Source organism: Talpa occidentalis, unplaced genomic scaffold (assembly GCF_014898055.3).
Source record: "Talpa occidentalis isolate TD23 unplaced genomic scaffold, MPIMG_talOcc4v2.1 talOcc4.11, whole genome shotgun sequence".
Taxonomy (NCBI): Eukaryota; Metazoa; Chordata; class Mammalia; order Eulipotyphla; family Talpidae; genus Talpa; species Talpa occidentalis.
The window spans coordinates 52,187,591-52,209,091 of NW_023601104.1; the positions used below are offsets into that span (position 1 = coordinate 52,187,591).

General features: G+C 37.9%; 1 protein-coding gene across 4 annotated transcripts in view; it reads right to left on the reverse strand.

Moving 5' to 3' along the window:
• SLC25A21 (solute carrier family 25 member 21) overlaps nt 1-21,501 on the reverse strand; it is a 439,643-nt gene that overhangs the window by 125,916 nt on the left and 292,226 nt on the right. Inside the window, exon 1 of one of the 4 annotated variants that reach the window (XM_054689963.1) lies at nt 8,401-8,465. The exons of the other annotated variants lie outside the window; for them this stretch is intronic. Coding sequence (XP_054545938.1) covers nt 8,401-8,435 — 35 coding nt within the window. The 5' untranslated portion in view covers nt 8,436-8,465. Of the gene's footprint in view, nt 1-8,400; nt 8,466-21,501 lie in introns of those variants that run through there. 4 annotated transcript variants of the gene reach the window in all.

Consider the following 21,501-nt stretch of genomic DNA (forward strand, 5'->3'; position numbering starts at 1 on the left):
ACTAGTGATTGTGAATGGTCATTCAAAAAAAAAAAAAAAGTGAGCTCTGGGCATTGTGTTTTACTTCAGATTAAATACAACCAATTGTAACGATGACAAGCACAAGATTCCTCTGATGAAGTTGAAAGGGTGTGGTTTATAGTCCTCGAGACAGAGTTCTGTCTCAATATTTACTGAGATCCCCATCTGCAGGTTCAGGTGAAGTGAATAAAACATAGATCTTGCCTTCTAGGACTGAAAAAACAGGTGGGGTGCAGGGAATGTTAGTAATTAATTATAAGATAAGGCAGAAAGAATTCAAGTGTTAAATAGAGTCACGAGACTTGATTCCCTCCCTTGCAATCTAAGTAACAACTCTGCTTGCTGGATCCGGCACGGATTAACCCCTTAAAATAATGCTGACATATTCACAAGGGTCGTGAGTTAGGTTCTCTCTGAGCGGTGATCACAGACTGAATTTCAAAAGTTATGCTAGTACATATTTGGCTGCTTATCAAGTTATTCTAAAAATTTAGGGCAAACAGATACTTTTCCTGATTGTTGCTTAGTCATTTCCCTAATAGATTATTTTATAAAAGAAATAGAAATATATCTGGTAAAAATTAAGATGTCATTTGCCTGTTTAAAATCTAAATGCCTCTGCTGGGTGTAAGTAGGCTGGGCTATACTTTGATTTAGCATTTATGATTTTGTAAAGAAGACTAATAAATTTCTTTATGTTATAGTAAAACAATTTCAAATTTGAAGAAATATATAACCCGGAGTGAGCAGTCAGGCTAGATAATTGCTCTAGATAAGGGAACAACATCTTGGCAAAGCCACAGAGGGAAGGAAATTTTCTGTGCTATATAATTTTGAACATGCTTTTGAACAGAGCCTCAAAAACATTATCTTTCTGAAGTATCAGATCAACCTAGATAACCCAATTATACTTTAAGTAATTCCCTGTGATCCTAGACACATCTAATTACAGTCTTCTTTCACAAGCCGAGCGAGAAGATTTAAAGTCTGATATTCTATGACTGTGCATTTTACAATTCACACCTAAAACTTAAAGTACACTTAAATATCCTATAAATGGATCATCATTTTGCCAACCACAAATTTTGTTACATTTACTTACATGTCCCTAAAAAATGTGATGAAATAGGTCTAGTTTTGTATATCTTACACAAGTATAAGACATATGGCATGTCTAGCATTTAGAATCTGTGTATAATTTGACATTGAAAATGAATCATGATAAGAGAGTTTATTATACCACCTGGCGTAAGTTCTTCCAGTTGTTTGTATTACTTATGGGATAATAACTAAGTACACTGACAATATAATTCTAAAATTTATTTTAATGACAACATACTAGTTAACAAGTCAGAGACAAATGATCATTAGAGATTATAATCTAAATCTAATAATGTTAAACCACAAGCAATAAAATAGGCTAATTGACATAGCTATATAATTAAAATGCTCCAAGCATAAACTGGTCTCAATTAAACAAAAGCCTTACTAGCACAAACTTTTAATCATTTTGTTTTGTAAAATATGTCACATTACAAAACTATACTTAATATCAGATTATTGTGCTGCCACTTTGAATGTACATGTGTGTATATATACACACACTTTTAACTAAACTTCATATTTAATGCCAACAAATGACATCACATTCAGATGCATCTACCTGTGGTTTCTCAAGTGCACAGACCTAGGTTGGCCATTACAGCAATTAATTAACAGGAACCCAATTTGCACTTGGGAAATGAGGGAAGGATGAATCACAGATTGGAAATAAAAGCCATTATCAAGGGTATGAGAATAGAGAGGGATACACTGATTTCAGAAATCAAATAGTAATACTACCATAGTCATGACAGGTATCATGCTTTCCCCATATCCCCCAAATAGTCATAAAAACTGTAACTTCCCCTGATGCCCCACCCCACTCCCGCCAAATTTATCTGTGTCCTTTCTTTTCTCACCCTTCCCACCTAGCCCATGTGACAGTGAACCACACGACATTCTTCTTACCTGTCAAACCTCAACTCATTGTTCAGGATGAGACTGAAATTTTTGGTTTTTAGCATCCATGAGAGATTTTCAGAACAGGCAATTCAAATGTAGTCGAATCTACCAGAATCCTCTTATGGCCCTGGGAACTAAGCCACTTCACAGAAACTAATCACACACTAGAGACCATAATCCAGGATCCCAGGGAGGGAGAATGTCAAAGCATATAGAGTCTCTGCAGACCTAATATACCATTCCATTTTATTTTAACTGATAAAATGTGCCTATTTTATGCTTTATTTAGCACTGATAAGGAAGGATGCTTTTCAATAATGTCAAAGCAACAAAGATTAAAAGAATGGGTGGTTTCTTTGCATTCATAAGCATAAAGGCTTATGCTAGAAAGAAATTTGGGGAATGAAGATAATAAACTTGGCTAATAAGAAAACATGCTTATGCTTATCATAGCTGAGGAAATTTTTAAGGGAAGTTTTTATTTTTATACCAAGATTGACCTCATATGTGACCAAGATTTGGAACAGTTATTATCAGTTCCAAATAAGGACACAGTTTTCCAAAGCATTTCAGAGGTGGACAAGACCCCAAAATGATAAAAGTGGCAATTACACTTGTAAATCATTCTTAATTTTGGAGCATTTTTACAAATATGATCGCGCCTCAGGGTGTCCCTTAGTTTCCCAGTTCTTTATGCTTGTGAGTTTAAAGTCGCTTGAAAAAGAATTGGCTTGGAGTTTAAAAGGTGTCAGACTAGAACAAGTTTCTTGAAGTCTTCCAGTTGTACTCAGAAACTAATTTAGTTAATAAGCTGAAATATTACTTCTCTGAGCCCAAGTATTTCCACTTTCTACTATAGAGGAAATATTACTTGTGTATTAGCCAAATGACTTCGAAACTTAACTCTGGAATGCTAAAGAAATCAGCCCTGAATTATCTGTGTTGTGGGGAGCCAGGTTTCAGAAATGTACCAGTTATGTTCATTTAATAAGATCCCTCACTGACAGAAGTACAGAGAGCATAAAGAGATTTCATCAGGAAGGTGGGATAGACAACTCTGTAGAAAAATTTAGATGCAGTCCTATTTGAAGAACAAATAACATCATGTGATTCCTCTCAATCCTCTCATTGTTGATAATTACATTTATATATCTGGATAAAAAAAATCTTGCTATATTTATCTGGTATCTGTTTTATGGAATTTATTTATTTCCAAGTTTTAAGGGCCTACTGTGTGTTGGGGAACATCATTAAGGCCAATATCAACTAATGATATCTTTGTTTATAATCCTCCTCTCTCTCTCAAATGTTTTAATAATGAATATTTCATTATGTCATATGTCATGAACCCATGTTCAAGTGAACCCCAGTGGAAGGGTGTGGTTTCACTATTACCATCAAATAACATGTTAAAAATAATTAAAAGCACATCGCTTGGAACACTGGCAACAAAAGAGATGCATGAATTATTCCCACCCAGAAGCAGGCCTAACTTGTCCATAGAATGTGTGCAGAAAACTATGTGTCACTAATTAACCAAAAATTTAATAAAAATCAATTAATATTTTTGGCAGAATTATAGGTGGCACTTTGGCAAGTAGCAAAAGACAAGACAGTTCAAGTCATTTAATATAAAATGCTGATCTTATTCCAACTAGTAACTTGAAACCATAATTACCCTTTAATAATTAACTCTTCCCTGGACACATTAAGATACAGATAATTGGATATCTGGGTTAATTAAGGTTCTTTAAAATCTTAAAAACTAAACATAAGACAGTCATTTAAAATGAGACTCAAGTGAGACACCCATAGTGAATCCATGAGCTATGTCTAGTGAAACTCCACTCACTCTTACTCAATCATGAAAGCTAAATGTGAAGATTAGATTTAAACATTTGGAGTTTTAGCCCACCCTTTCATAAGTAAAACTTTATCATTACCTTAACAGGGGTCTCCCAGGTAGCACAGGGGTTAAAGACAGCGCTATGGAGCTATCCACAGCCTCTGCAGCCCGAGTTAGATCCTGGGCCAGCCAGTGAGCTACCCACATGGCGCGGCAGACCTCTTTTGTCTCACCCACTGCTCCCCTCAGCAGTGTATATCAGTCCAGTCTGCCTGTTCTGCTTTCCAGTCTGTTTTTGGTGAATCCTCTCACCCTCAATCCCCTGCAACTCAGGCTTCAAGCCAGGTAACGATTTTTTTTAGGTAAATATGGTTTGCAAAGTTGTCTGTGTATAGAGCCATAGAACCTCCACTTCAGATGTTGTTATTATACTGCAATAACCACAAAAGCACCCACAATCCACCACCATTGCCCATTGTGCTCCTTCCCCACTTTCTTCTCAACCCTCTCCCTCCCTCTCTGGTAGCCTCAATTTTGCAGGCATATTTCTACAGTTTGACTTTATCTGACTCTTTTACATCATGTTCTTGCTTCATTGCTCTAGCCAGGGCTTTCAATTCTAAGTGGAGTAGAGTAGTGAAAGTGGACATCCTTGTTATGTGCCAGATCCTAGTGGAAAAGCTTTCATTTTTTCACCATTGAGAATGATATCAGCTGTGGGTTTTTCCTATATGGCCGTTATTGTGTTGAGGTATGTTCCATCTACCCCAAGTTTTTCTAGGGTTTTCATCATAAATGGATATTAAATCTTATCAAATGCTTTCTCAGCATCAACTGATATAATCATTGATTTCCACCTTTCCTTTTATTGATGTAGTGAATAATGTTGACTGATTTTTTTTTTTTTTGATGTGGAAGAATCCTTGTGTCCATGGAATAAATCCCACTTGGTCATTTTTAATGTAGAATCATTTTAATGCATGTTGAATTGACTTTGATATGATTTCGTTGAGGATTTTTACATCTATGTTCATTAGAAAAACTGGATTATAGTTTTCTTTTTTTGTGCTGTCTTTGCTTTTGGTATCATGGTAATGTTAACTCTGTTTGGAAGTATTCTCTTTTTCTCAATTTTGTGGAAGAGTTTGAGCAGTATAGAGTATTAGCTCATCTTCGAAGAATTAGTAGAACTCATTAATGAACACTTCTGGTCCTGGAGTTTTGTTCTTTGGGAGACTTTTGATTGCTGTTTCGATTTCCTTGGATGTAATTGCTCTGTTCAGGTTTTCTATTTCTTCCCTATTCCATCTTGGATGTTGGTATATTTTAAGAATTTCTCCATCTCTTCTAGGTTATTCAACTTACTAGCATACCAATGTTCATAGCAATCTCTTATGAGTCTTTGATTTTCTAGATTTCTTTCATAACTTCTCTTTCACTTCTGATCCTATTTATTTGATTAACAACATTTTTTTGAGTGCCTGCATGAAATGGGCACTTAGGAGTTAGATTCTGCTTAAGACATAGACCCTTGTACACATGTTTGCATTCTAATGGTGACAAAGATGTAGCATGAAAATATTAATAGGCAAGTTTTCCCAAATTTATTATATTCTTACTTGTCTCTTTGAGTAGTATGTAGGGATCCAACATAGTATTTTCATAGTGACTGGGGTTGATAGGGGCCTTCTGAATGGGACTGGGCCTCCTGGGATGCTATATAGTGACTTCCTGAATCCTCACAAAGCTGAGAAAGGTCAATTCCTACACTAATGGTTTCACAGTGCTTTTCTCCTTTTTGTTTTTTCCCTTTTTTAGTTTTGTTCTTTCTCCTCCCTTATAGCTAGGCAATGAGCTATCATTTTTTGCACATCAGTGTGTCATCTGCCCCCAACTCATTCTCCTTTTTTCTCCACTTTTATTTCCTGCATTCTCCCATGACCTTTAATTCATCATTTAAGACCAATGGCAAACTAATGATCAGGTAACCCAACTTGGTCAGGGATCTTAGTGAGGGTCTGGCCTTTGTAATAACCTTTTTTGACTGTAGAGAGACCATGTGCATATGTTTTGTTGTTCAGTTCTGTGCTGGAGAGTTGAGGTTTTGAGATCAGTGGCCTCTGACTGAGTTGACTTTTCCCTGAGAACAGGAGAGGGTGGAATGCAGCCTTCATTTCCCACTAGTGTTCTCTCTCCCTCAGCTCTGGTGCCATGCTCAGGTAGAGTAGCTCAGGCGGATACAGTCTCTCCTCTTGGTGAGAGGATGACCCTGCTCCTATCTCCTCAGAATTCCTTCACTCAAAGGGTTTAATAAAAAGGCTCGTCACTCCTTGAAGTCAAACAAGAACTAATTTGAACTTATGATGAGGATGATGACAAAGCAGAGCTGATGCCAGCCATAATAATTTCTTCTTGATTTTGTTCCCCTTGTTTTGTGGATTCTGTTTCTGTTTGTTTCTTCCATGTTTCTTGCATATGTGTGCGTTTGTTTTCCATTTCTGCATTATAGATTATGTGGTTATTTAGATTCTCATAAATGTATGTTTAGTTTGAAAATTTGAGAAAAATATGAAAGTGTGTTTTGAAAAACCTATATATTTTCAGAATTCTAACCAAATCACTATAGTTTTCTGTTGATTTGGTGGCATTACATTATCCCTTTGGGGGAGAGAAAGGGGGAGAAAAGGAGAGGGAAGGAGGAGAGAGAAGAAAAGAGAACCACTGCAAATCTTTCTACTTCCCAGTACAATACTTCCAAAAGCATTGTAAGCCACTGCTAAGCCACTCTTAATCACGCGTGCTAGGTCAAATTCTGGCAGAAATCATAGGTCAGCTGCAACTCCACAGTTTGAAATATCTTCTTAAAAAGTCTTGATATAATTCATAGTACAATTTGCAGCTATTATTATTATTTTATTCCCTTGAATGTAGACAACTTTAAATATTTGATGCCAGGCCTCTCCGGTGACTCAGTGGTTGAGCGCTGGGTTGAGAAGCTACCGCAGCCTCTGCAGCGCCAGTTCTATCCCTGGCCACCAGGCAAGGGTCCCACAAGGCGCGCAGACCTCTCCTGCCGCCCGCTGCTCCTCTCAGCAGTGTACTTCGTTGGTCTGCCTGTTCTGTTCCCCGCTCTGACTCTGGTGAATTCTCTCACCCTCTCGCGCTTCTGACTGTACCCAGTGCTTGTATAAATAAATAAATAAATCTTAAAAAAATAATAATAAATATTTGATGCCAAGAGAGCATTCTACAATCAAGACTGATTTGAATATGTAATTTTTAGTGATATTACTTGCATCATGTTGAGTGTTAGATAGCAAGTGAATTAATGATTATTTTATGATTTAAGAAAAAAAACCCACATGTAAACAAGCATACCATTGATAACATACTTTTTTCTATTGACATAATTTTGTTTTATAACATTATATAAGTTTCAGGTGTTCGACATTATAATTTGACATCTGTACATTACAATGTGGTCACCACCTGAAGTCTTGTTTCCATTCACAACTATACTACTGGCCCCGGTCATACATTCCCAATTCCCTTCCCTTTTAGTAACCACTGACCTGTTCTATCTTTGAATTTGTTTTTTTTTTTTGTTTTATTTTATATTCCACCTATGGGAGAAATCAAGTGGCATTGTTTTTCCTCTATTTGACTTATTTCACTTAACATAAAGCCCTTAAGGTCTATCTACAAGTTGCAATGGCAAGATTTCATTCTTTCTTTATGGCTTAGTAGTATTCCATAATATAAATATATCAGATCTCTATCCATTCATCTGTCAACAACCAATACTTTGGTTGTTTCCATGTCTCAGCTGCTGCAAATTATGCTACAATGAAATATACCATTTGAGTATACCTTTTTGAGTTAGTGCTTTTGTATTCTTTGGATAAGTACCCAGAAATGGAATAGCTGTATCATATGGTAGTTCTGTTTTTAATTTTTTGAGGAGTTTTCATGCTGGTTTCCATAGAGGCTGTACCAATTTACATTCCTATCAACAGTGTATGAGAGTTCCTTTTTCCCTAGATACTTGTCAACACTTGTTATTTCTTGTCTTTTTGATAACTGTCATTCTAACAGATGTGAGGTGATATCTGATTGAGGTTTGATTTACATTTCCCTAATCACTAATGACATTGAATATCACTTCATGTGCCTATTGGCCCTCTGTATGTCATGCTTGGAAAAGTGTCTGTTCAGATCCTCTGCCCATTTCAGATAATAAGGCTACTTTAGCCATATTAATTAATCCAACCCATAAGCACAGAATAACTTTCAATTTCTTTGTGTATTTGAAGATATCCAAGTTTTGGATTAAAAAAATAAAGAAAAAATTTCTTTAAAACCCCAAGTTTAAACATCCTGGGAATTTTAAGACATAACCAGAGATCTCTTTTTGTGTTGTTACATTGCAATACCTTTCTTAAACGAGGATGGCTTCATCAGGGTTTTGGTTGCTAGGACGGGCATGTCTCAAAGTATAATAGGAAACAAACCTAGCGGTCTCCACTTACTCTTTATGCCACCACATGAGCCAAATACTTTTCATTTGTTCCTCCAGATCTGCTCTTCACCCTTCTCTACTCTGTTTACCAATCTGAGAAGTGACCTGAGTTATTACATCACAATTCTCCTATATTCTCTACTTCCCTATTGCATTGTGGCAATGAGAAGCCCTGACAGGTGACAGGAGGGAAATGAGTTTGGGATATTTATTTGTTTGGTTCCTTCTTATGTGCTTCCTCAGGCTTTGTCTCTGTCTATAAACAATTGCTGCTCCTCACGCGGAGCCCTCTCCTCATGACTGTCGTCTTTCAGCCTTTGGTAACCTTGCCCTTTAGCATGACTTTGAGTTTAGAGGAAGTGACAGCTTTACTTCCTACTACTGGTGGTCCCAGGATCCTGAGTTCTTCTTTGTGATTTCCTTATATCCTGCCCATACATTTGTAATAAATCCATTTATAAGTCTCTTTAAATTATCCTGCTTTGAGAGTGTTATCTGTTTTCAATTGGTTTGTTCACTGCAAAAGCAGAGCAAAGTCAAAATTCTCTAGGGTGTGGCCTGTTCAGCCATGTCCAAGGTGTAGAGTCATTGTGCAAACATGGCCCAGGCCCACCCATTTGGCTGAGGCTGTGAGTGGTGGAGACTGACAGAGAAGGAGGCGTTTAACAGGCACCGCAAAACACGTCTACCAAATAGTACGCCTTCATATTTCCTGGTTAAAAAAAAAAAAAAAAAACCTCCTTTCTGTTCATTCCTCTTCAGCTATATGATTGCCATGATCTGCTGTTGCAATTCTTTTTTTCCTAGTGGGTTGCTTCACCACGGAGAGAGCACATTACTGCTTTTTCACATGCCTGTGCTTTGTGAATAGTGCATTCTCTAAGTATGCCATTTAGAATCCACATCATCACATAAAAGTTGAAAATGTTTATAAAAAACCAAAAGGGAGAAAAAAGCAAAAATAACAACAGAATCAAGAAGTTTTTTTAGGAGAAAATTGTATTGTACCAACCTGGATATGCCATAGATATGACATGCAGTATTTGTATTCAAAGAACTAGTTACGCTTTTTTTTCCTACCTTTTTTTTGGGTATCATTTACATTCTTTCCTACTGCCACTAGTTCCCAGTGCTCCAAAGACACTCAACTGAATGAGAAATTGTCATTACACCAAGTATCTTACCACTTCTATCTAGAGTGAAAAATGCATCAACATATGAGAGACCAGGCAGATTCAGTAAAGTATCTAATTTAAGGCACTATAATGATTGTGTGGATATGCAGATAGAGAATCCAAACACATCACTCATGAACCATCACCATGTTGCCTTGTGCTCTTCCCTCCACTGTTTTGATCCCCCTTCCTCCCCCTCTGCTATATGCTTCAGTTCTATATGGTGGCAGAACTGTGGGGAATGTAAGAAAAAAGCTAGACTTAAGCAACAACAACAAAAAAATAGAATCCAAATATTCCATTTTAAGGGTTTATTTTTCTCTAAATATTTTATCTTAGTACACTAGTATGTCTTTGGTGATGACCATTATATCATTTTTTTTTTTTTTTCAGAAAAAGGGGAACTAGAAAAAGATAAATCACTTTCTATAGATCCACTGGAAACTAGCTTTCGTGCTGCACTGATTTCTCAGCACACTATTTTTCCAATTTTAGCTAGGTACATGTATACACCAGGAAGTCTGGGTATGGTACTCACATTGCCCCTTGGGACAAGACAAAAATGGGAGAAAATATAAATTTCATCCCACTTAGTTTTAGAGTTGCATATTTTTATATAAGTTGAAATAACGTTAAGATTGCAAAACAGCTAATTTTCCAAATTAGTGTGTTCTAAAGGAATATCACCACTGCCTGCACCATATAGACAACCCATATCATCCCCTCTTTTGTATCCTACATCATCAATTTCAAGACTTGATATGTGTAAAAGCTTAGACCAACTAAGACTTCATGAAGGGATTCTAGTGAGAGGTGATTATATGGCTTTAAAAGTCAGAGACTGAGGAAATGGCCACAGTTTTCTCTTGCCACCTCCTGTACCACACCCAGACTTCCTGGCTTATGCATGTACCTAGCTAAAATTAGAAAAATAGTGGGCTGAGAAATCAGTCCAACATGAAAGCTAGCTTCCAGTGGATCTATAGAAAGTAATTTATCTTTGTTTTATTCTGTTTTCTCTAAATAATAACTATATACAAAAAGATCATTAAAATAGCACTGGAGGGCCTCCCCTGTGGTGCAGCGGTTGAGCACTGGGCTGCGAAGCTGCCCGCAGCCTCTGCAGCGCCAGTTCAATCCCCAACTGCTCCCCGGCCACTGGAGGAGGGTCCCACATGGCGCGCAGACCTCTCTTGCTGCCCGCTGCTCCCCTCAGCAGTGTACTTCGGTCCTTCTGCCTGCTCTGCTCCCCGCTCTGGCTCTGGTGAATTCTGTCACCCTCCCGCGCTTCTGACTATACCCAGTGCTTGTATAAATAAATAAATAAATTAAAAAAAAAATAGTACTAGATCTTTGAGTAAAATCAATAGAGGCTTAAAACGCTCTGCCCAACATGGTGGTAACTAGTCACATGTGGCTATTGAGTAGCTGGAGATGTGACTCATGCAACTGAGAGAATAAATTTATTTTAACTGATTTAGATTTAAGTTTAAAAGCTATAGGAGTAGAAAATATTTTTCTATTAGAAATAGTTTAGGGCCTCCCCGGTGGCGCAGCGGTTGAGCGCTGGCTTGCGAAGCTGCTGGCGGCCTCTGCGGCGCCGGTTCGATCCCCGGCTGCTCCCCGGCCACCGGAGAAGGCTCCCACATGGCGCGCAGACCTCTGCCGCCCGCTGCTCCCCTCAGCAGTGTACTTCGCTCCTTCTGCCTGCTCTGCTCCCCGCTCTGGCTCTGGTGAATTCTCTCACCCTCCCACACTTCTGACTGTACCCAGTGCTTGTATAAACAAAACAAACAAACAAACAAACAAACAAATAAATAAATAAAACATGCCTCTAAAAAAAAAAATAGTTTAATTGTTTTTTTAAGGCTATACTTTAACTGTTATATCCCATATGATGTTGCTTTATAGTATGTAGCACTTTTTACTCTTTAAGAGGAGGCCACCAACAAATTAAAATTATATGTTTGATTCACATTATATTTCTTTTGGGAAACTCTGGTTTAAAAGTTAAGGTTTAAAGCTAACGTATTTTTTTCTGCATATATTGTACCCTAATATATGCAGCATTATCAAAAATTGTGGGGGAAACATCTGTAGTACAGTTGAGTAGGTAAGAATTAGGGAAATATCCTGAATTTCAAATTCAATTCTCCTTTTATTAGCTTAGTGTTACTAATTGTATAGTTCCTCATTACTTCAGTTATTTATATAGGTTTAAAATAAGTAAGGTTCCACAAAGAAACTTTATTACACCAGTTTTGAAATGATTAGAGATCAAAATATCTTCTTTGGTGTTTTTTAAACTATTATGAGATACATCAATGCTTAGAATGAAGTCACAGTGCCTATAAGTCTGGCAAAAATGTTTTCTGAGAAATGCAAAATGGAATCTACTGAATTAAATTCCAAACCAAATTAGGAACATTGAAAAGACTCTTAAATACACAATGTTCTTTTCCTTCAAGCTATTTGAGTCGCAGCTGAAGATACCAGTAAAGTCTGTTCCAAGTATAAAATTTGAGAAAGATCTCTACATAGATATGTTTAAGTCACTTCCATGTCTGTGTCTTTGCTAGTTTGATAAAAATTAAATAGTATCTTAAAAACAAAAGGGATTGTCTGTCTAGTCTTAAAACAAAACAAAACAAAACAAAAAAACCCAACAAAATCCCTCGCTGTTGCAACAGAAATAGCCAGTTTCTCAGGAGAATGCTAGAAAGTAGTTGGAGTTGTTAACAGAGAGATAGTGACTTGAAACTCACCGGAGTGTAATGAAAATTAAATAATATTTTTCTTTCCAAATCAACCTAATGATGCTATAAAATAATACCTGTATCTTCAGTTCAGTGAGTCCCAACAATTTGAGCTCTTCCAATGAAAATTTTATGCCCCTTTGTTTTTCCTTAGACAGGACAAGAGACAAAATCTGGAAAGTTTGGGTCATATGGATCATGGCAGCACTGCTATGTCTGGAATTTTCTTATAAATATCCTATTGCTTTGAGGCTCACAAGCCTGGCTAAAACAGCAGGGACAATCTCATTTGCACTTTTATAGTTGTAGAGGGATTTTCAAGAGTTAAAACAATTTTCCATAATATTCTGTATTAACTTAATGGATCTGAAGTGTGATTATTACACCTTTTCACGCTTTTCTGCAAGATGAAAATTTGGAAGTAATTTTAGAAAAACAAACAAAATTATAAACAAATGCCAAGAGGAAGGCATTCTTGGGTACTCAAAAAAGTCTACTTTGCAACAAATTTTTACTGCCTGTTTGCAGCTTTATGCCTTTTTAAGATTACTTTTTAAACACTATAAATGACTGTTTCTACCCTTGTGAAAATCATCACTTCAAAGCAACGTCTTGTGGCACTCTCCAGCGACTAAACAAATCTCAGAAAACAAAGTGGATGCCACGCTTTCTGTGTTGATTAAACAACAAAGAACATTTTATCAGGATCTATTTTTACTTGACTAAGATAAATCTCATTGTTTAACTGAGCTGGAAAAATTTCACTTGGCTTAAAATTAGAAAAAATACTTTCATTAAAATGGAAAGCTTCCATATAACTCCACTCACATTAATCTTTCACCTCACCTATAAAGTTCGTAGCAAACTAGAACAGGCATAAGGATACCAAAAAAGGCAAGATATAAGGAAGTTTAAAAATCAGTCAATGAGAAGGGAATTCAAAGTAAATATATGGTGCTAATAAAATAAATTTTATGCACACACAAAGAAAGTAAATAAATGCTTAAAGGAAATAGGATATACAAACCAAACTGATGGGATGGAGAACAGGTTAAATTGGAGAAAACTTATTTGAAGCTGTGCATGAGATACGTGCATATCAGTAAGGATTGATAACTTCTTTCCGAGAACTAAATCTATAATTTTCGAAAGTTTTGAAGGAACATTCTAGAAGCTCAGAAGAAATGTACATATAAAGTACCTAAACAATAGGTAGAGAGTAAATTATCAGTTGATTCAGATCTACTTCAGAAAGGGCATTGGTTTCTACTGAATTTGGCTCTGTGAAGAGAAAACTGTGCCAGACCAATTTAATTTCCTCCACAGAAGAGTGACAGGCAATGTCAACCAACAGGAAATAATAGTGAAAAAGGAGGTTAAAATAGGCCAGGCATGAGAGAACCAAAATCTGGAACACAAATTTGATGAGGGATTTGGAAAGGACAGAATACAGGCAGATACAGCTGAAATTCTTTTAAAAGTCCAATTTTTGCTATGAAAAACCATTTAAAATTGTGTGAAGTAGATAATGAAGCAGTGGCAGACTTCTAATAACTGTGCATTGCTGGATCAAAATAGCAAATCAGACATATTTCCTAAATTCAAGAGGTCCTCGATTTGAGAAACCTGTAAATTTTAGTGTACACTTCTCCCCCTTGTATCTTTTGCACACTGATGTCACAACTAAATTCGAAAATACTGTGAATGAAGGTATGCATCAATTTTGTAATAATGCAGTATATGAACTATGAGCAATGTAAGACTCTGTTAAAAAGAAGTCACCACGTTGCATAAGAAAGAAAAATTAACAGAGAATATTAATATTCCAAAGAGCAATTAGGTAAACTTCAAGAATCTCTTGTATTAGGGGAGAAAAGACTGAACTTCAATCAGATAAGATTTCATTGACTTCAAATCTTTTACCTTTAGGATCAGGTTGTGTGATACAGTGGAAATAGGAAAAGTTTTGGCATCACACAAATCTGGGTTCAAATCCTGACTCTGCTCTCACCTTCTGTAACAACTTGGACAGGGATTTTATGCCTGTTTTTTTACTTAAAAATGTAACACCTACTTTGCCATTTGCAGTAAGGATTAAACAAGATAATGTGTGTAAATGTTTGATACATATATTTCTTAGTAAATATTGGCTTCAATCTACCCCTTCTCAATCATAACCTCTCTTCCCTCCTCTCTCCCTAACACCCCATACGCATGGGAGAGGGAGATATAAGAAAAGGCAAAAATAAAGTCTTGTCTTATGAAACAGGAAAAGGGACACAGCCTCACTTCCTTTTACTCTTAAACCCTTGTTAAAGGTTTCCTGACTCTACAAGGAACCATTCACACTCATTTGGCATTCTCACGGTATTTCCCTGTTTTTCCATGAAACATGTTAATAAGCTGAACGAAAGAATCTCCTTGTCAAGTCATATTTTTTGGTTATTTCCTATATATATGTATGAGATAAAATACAGTCCAAATGAGTAAATCACCAATAAATGTTAATTCTATTAATGCTAAAAAACAGCCATCCGACCATGTCAGCTTTACAACTATAACCTTGAACTGGGAGATCTGTCTCTTTTCTTCCAATGGATTTGTCCAGTTTTCTCAAGTAAACAAAAGTCAATTTCCTACCAAGCTCTATAACATCTCCATAGCAATTTAGCACCTATGCATAAAGAAAAAGTCAGGGATTATAAAATCACTTAGAATGTATTATTTCTAGACTGAGCAGACATAAGTCTTTGAGGATTAATTTCATGCTGAGGGTTAAATTTCACTTTCACGATAAGCTAACCATTGCCCGGGGCTGCACAGATAATGAACCTGCCAAGGGATTAGCAAGGAAACACTTGTGTTATTATAAAGCGGGTACACTTCCCTTTCTAACCAAGTTCATCCTACATGACATTAACAAATTACTCGTTCTCTCAGCCCACATTTCAATATAATGTGAGCCAGTAAGTGACCCTGAACCAATAGGACGCCAGATAAGATCTTCTCAGTGCATGAATAGCTATTAAACTCGGCTGAGAGAGCGAGACCTCCTGCAGGGAAACACAAGGCATTTTATCTCCATGGGCCCCTGCCTCAGATGCAGAAACCTTTCTTTGGTCATACAGTCTCTAAATGGACACAGAGCCAAGAGGTGAGGGAGATTTAACACAACATGTTTAGCCCACAGAAAAGATACTCTCCAGAAAATACAAACGACATAATTCTTTTTTGACAAACCCACAAGGATGTAATACCTCCTACACAAGACTGTATTGACTTAACTTTTTTAAAAATACAAATGATTAAGAGATTTCTGGTATTTCACATAAAAATATCCTTTTCTCAATGGAGCCTTTCTTACATAACAGGTATGTTCACAGATGTCGAGTCTGTTGGTTTTTTTTCTCTGTCTTCATTTTGGGAGATCACCTTCTGCTCAGGCAACCCATCCCCAGCCCCCACCCACGTGGAGGGGTCCCTCCCTCTGCTGAAAGGCACTCATCATGGTCTCCTTTCTACTGTAGTTGTCTTCTTCCTACTTGACTGTAAACTTCCTGAAAGCAGACAGTTCATCTTAACTCACCTTAGCTTTCCCTCCAGAGTCTCACCTTCATAGAGAAGACTCAGCCATTATCAACTACATTTTCCCATATCCTTATTTCACTGTTTATTGCTTGGAACAGAGAAAACATAATGGTTATGCAGAATGTGTGGCTTCTGTTGTCTATGAAGTTGTAATTTAGGAGTGTCTAGTATTAATGAGGAGTGCTTTTGTCAAGAAATTGTTCTGTTATTGAATAAAACAACCACTGCTTCAGTGACACCTGCTACTTCTTCCCAGTGAGTAGCAGATGGAGAGAATAGGGGTGTTTAGGGCATCCATTGGCCTTTGCTACAACACATCTTGGTTCAAACCATTAATCTTATAGGAAATTATGATGAGGTTTTTTTACAGTGTATTAGTACAACTCTGTTCAAAATGTCTTAGGAACAATAAGTAGATTAATATTTATATAAATGCACATTATTTGCCAGCTTGAAGGCTTTAGCATTGGGCCCATAATGACATGGTTGCATTTCATATATATTCTCAGACAAGTAGGGTATACAGTTCTCAACACAGATGAGTTCAATGCTAGCACAGAAGCACTGAAGATGAAGGGGCCTCAGCTTGGACCTGTGTGTTCTGCTAGTGCCACATGAACCTTTGTTTGAGAAAGTAGTTTCAGAGATGGGTGGACGTGGGATGCAGCACCTGGGTTAGGAAATAAGCAGGTGGCAGGGAAAATGCATGTGAAAAGTAAATGCAATATTCCTCATTAAACAGTTCGTAGAATAAAAGGAAAGAGGAGACAATAACCAAGATGAATAGGAGGCTTTGTTTGTTTGTTTTTATTTAAGGATGGGGGAGACATTTATAATTAGAGAAGAAAACTGGGTTAGATGATGAAACTGAAAAAGCAAAGGACAGAATGGATATGTTAGTCCTATAGGTGTAGAGTCAAGAGAATCTATTCTTAGAAAAGAGATCAGATACTGTCTCTTTGGAAATAAGAATAAGGAACGACAAGAGAAGCAAACAGGCTTAAACCAGAGTAGAGGAATTTTGAAAATTGTTCCCAATTTCCTTAGTGAAAAAGGAAGAAAAATTTATCTGCAGAGAGTGGTAGAAGGTGTGTCTGAGGTGTGTGGAGGGTTAGGACGCCTGGACAGGCTGCTACGGGAGTCAAGGGGGATGCCGAAGAGAAGTTAGAAGCGTTCTCTAAATGAATCAAACAGGGACCTCCCTGGTGGCACAAGGGGTTAAGTCTCAGCACTATGAAGCTATCCACAACCGCTGCAGCACTGCCCCTAGCTGCGCTGTGGCTGCGGAGCTGATCCACATGGCACTGCAGACCTCTCCTGTCTCGCCTGCTGCTCCCCTCAGCAGTGTGTTTCAGTAGATCTGTCTGCTCTGTTCCCCACTCTGTCTCTGGTGAATCCTCTCACTCCCTGCACCTCTGGCCTGTACCCCAGCTCTTGTATGCATAAATAAATAAATCTTTCAAAAAAATAAAAGAATCAGACGAGTTGCAGTGGGACCAGAGAACATGACCTGGGGTTCCCTGTGCCTGAAACGGCTGAGGTTGGGCCTCCAGAGTGAGAGTCAAGTGAAGTCAGAAGGGAGCAGAGGACTAGGAGAAGCAGGGGGAGTGGACGAGCAATAGTCCTGAGTGGGATAAAGAGGGGGCACAACACACAAAAGTGAGAAGAGCAAGAAGAGGGGTATTTCAGATTTCCCATGAAGAAGGCGAGTCTGCAGTCACCGCCAAGAACGGTGCAGGACTGTGAGGACAAGAGGCAAAATGCCTGGTAACGCTGAGGCTGAGTCTGACGATGCCACCAGACAACAGTCTCTGGAGCCTTGGAGGGTGGTGGGGCCTTGGGCGTCAGCTGGCAAGTGACCGAGGGAGGAAAGGAAAGATGTCGAGTGCGGTGAGGACCACAGCGAAGGCAAGTGAGGAACATGCCCGCCCCTGTGTGAACTGCAGAGAAGCAGCAGTCTCCACTGGAGAGGTGTGACGAGTAGTCAAGCAAAGGGGTGGAAGGAGGGCGCCAGGAAATGTCTGCTGAGAAGGTAGATGGGGCTAGTGAGCCAGGCTGGAGGGACAAGTTTCGGGCGATCTAGTCCTGATCTAGCCTGGAGCACAGAGCAAGAGGCAACAGGACACCCTGGATTTGCAGTTCCTTGGTTCTCTTTGCTCCAGTGACCGCTATCTCTGTACTCCATCCCAACACTCACCCATATAGCTCAGATTTGACCTTGTCAAACTGGAGTAATGTCTGCTACCATGATTCAAATTTTGACTTGTTGCTGTTTTGCTTTCCAATTTTGCTAGTGAATGAGCTCTTCAGTCCTGGGAGCCAGTGTCCATGACCATCTTTACCTCCCAGTCCCAGAGCAGTGGGCCTGCAGGTGGGCTCAAGGGCTCATTCGTAATGAGCACCCGGAACCCTGTCACTACCCAAAGGGAGAGATTAGATGCAAGCCCGGCACAGCTTTGCCTCTGGAAGGCTGAAGTGGTTTATGATCAGAGTCCTTTTACCCAACTAGTATCAAGATGTGTATTGTTGGGGAAATGAGGTGCCCAGAGGTGGGCAAAGTGCTCACAGCTGGCAGGATCCTCATTGTTTTCTGGGTAAGCTTAGGGACTTGCTAATGTGGAGTTCAGCTGGAAAACTGAGGAGCCCCGAAGTCTGTAAGATTTTCTACTTTCCTCCGGAAGGGTGAAATAAGGCAAATATTCAAGAGCTGTAGTAGAACATAACAGTTCTTTCTCAAACACTGTTAGTGGCAACTGCACAGCCCTGTGGGGTCTTTGGGGTGTCTGGGAAGCCACTGGGACCCTGTACCTGTGCCGCTTTTGGGTGACCACATAACTTCTACTTAGATTGCGTCTCTTTTGCTAAATAAATCAGGACTGTAATACAGACTTCCAGAGCACGACCACATGGTAGCCTCCTTGGGGTAATGTGGCTGGGGTGTGAATAACAGGATGCAAGATCCTAAGTCTGACACCCCAGACAGAGAGCCTACTCTGCAAAAATCAGCTTTAGAGATGGAGCAAAGTAAATTTCTGGGATGTTGGAAGATGGGAAAAGATCATTGTTAGAAGCAATTTATAATGCTTTGAGTGATATTCTAGGCTACAGTATCAGGGAGATATTTGGTACACAAGTCAGCATTCCTGTTCATGGGAGCATGAAACAGCGATGCTTATCTTTAGTTATTAAGAGCGAGTCATATTCATTTGTTAGTAATGAGTAGCTGCTGGAAGAAACATACCTTTCCCCTTTTTTAAAAAAAAAATATTTATTTCATTTTATTTATACAAGAGCTGGGGTACAGGCCAGAGGTGTGGGAGGGCGAGAGGATTCACTAGAGGCAGAGTGGGAAGCAGAATAGGCAGAGACCAAAGCACTGCTAAGGGGCGCAGTGGGCGAGACAGGAGAGGTCTGACGTGCCATGTGGGAATCTCCCTGGCCGGCTGGGAATCAAACCTGCGCTGCAGAGGCTGCGGGCAGCTTCACAGTGCTGTGTTCAACCCACTGCACCCCCCACCTTTCCCTTTTAATAAGCATTTTGGTAGGTTAAGAATATTATACCAGTATATTTACTAGATTTTTAATGGGAATTTCAAGTTGTCACATGGTTAGTACTTTTTCAGTGTCTCACTTGCTAGAAAGGGTGCATCTATCATCTGCCAAAAAGCATTCAGCTGAAGGAAGTCCTTTAATTTGCATAATTACTAGATAAGATATAGTTAGTATATTTTTATTTGATGTTTCATTTAAAGGAGTCAGTGGCATCTATCCAAGATCACTTATAATAAGTTTCCATTTTCTATATGAAGATTATTAAACCTTCATTAAAGTGCAGTCAACTATTAGAGGCTCTTACTCAAATTATATGACAAAATTTATTATAAGTCCCTTTGGTATAAATCCATTAATTCATCTCTCAAATCAAATTTCAGAAACTATTTGAATTTGTACATACCAGAGGGAATATAGTAAGTATACATTGAATATCTACTATGCAGTAGGTATTTTTTTCTCAGGAGCCAGAGAACTAGGAATGCAAAGGACCAGTTTTCTTAAAAAAAAAAAAAAAAATTGACCATTTAAGCTAGTAAATCATCTCCACAGCTTAAATGGAATTGGCCAAACAAAACTAAACTAACTTTTTGTATAGCTGAATTTAGTAAAATGTCACCCTAGAGCATTAAATGATATTCTTTTGATCTGAAAAGTGAATTTGACATATCAAAAACTAATTCCCCCTCAGTCCTTGAATGAAGTCAAACATTGACAAATACAACTGGAACTAAAAGTTTCTATGCAAAGGAAAAAGACTCTAGAGATTCAACCTACATCAGTGCCAGAGAGGTAAACTTCCCGAGGGAAACTAGACGCATAAAGCAAATTCTATGAAAACATTCTTTGATAGTCTTCATTGCCACATGTCAGAGTAAAACTGAATTCAAGGTCAAGAATCAAAATAAGAGTTAAGAAAATGATTTTCCAAGAAGTCTTTGGGGAAAACCCATGAGAGTAAATCCCTCAGTGACCACGCAAGAGAAAGTTTTCTAATGAAAAACAAAAGGAAGAATTTATTTCAACCATGAAATAAATGGCTGTTAGCCTTTATCTTTTAAATTTCTGAAGTAAAATAACTGTTATGCTATCCTTACTTGGAACTATCTTTTATCTACCAAATATTTCAGTATTCTTAAAATTATTTAAAAAAACTGGTAATCTGAGCAAATTCCTTATTAGCCTCAGTAATGGGAACAGAAAAATCCATTTGTTTTGGACAGACTTTACTCATATAAACTTTCTTTAAATGTATTGTCCTTCAAGTGGTTTGATAATATTGATTTACTTAGGTTAGGTTCTCAACAACTAAGTGTTGCTACCAAAAAGTATTCCCAGTTAATATTATAAACTACAATTATGTAAAACACAAGGTTCCCAAGTCATTCTAAATTCAATAAGCTATGACTTGCAAAAATCATAAACAAATTACTTTTCAATAGCTCTGCTGTCTGATGAGGTGGAAAGAAGGGAGTAAGAAGTAAGAAGCCAAGTGGGATAGCATGGAGAAAGGGGGCAACTTTGACAGTATTTTGGGGTTGAGCCAGTTCCATTACTTAGCGGTATAAGTAAGGCTAGCACTTACCCTGCTGTGAATGAAAAGTAAGAGATAGTAGGGGAGGAAATAAAATTATGTTTGACAATATACTTGCCATAAAGCAGGCACAAATTAAATATGGATTGTTTTCCTTTTAGGAACTTCAAGAAAATGAAATTTCCTTTTTCTTTCTTAGTGAAGAATTAATACAGTAAGCCTTGAATTTCTTGAAATATAATCAAAATATCAACATGTCCTTAGTGTGTCTTCTGTATGTAGTAGATAAGGATTTTAGGAACTATTGTTTCTTTCATGAAGACATTCAACTTCTTTAAAACAGAAACTACTGGGAATGTTCCAACTGGAAACATAGACAGCTAAACACAAAAGCCCTCTGCAGGTCTTGATGAACACAGTAGAAATAACTTGGAGGTTTTTCAATTCTACAAACATTATTTCATGACTTTTGTTATATATTTTCTTTTTTTTTTTAAAAAAAGATT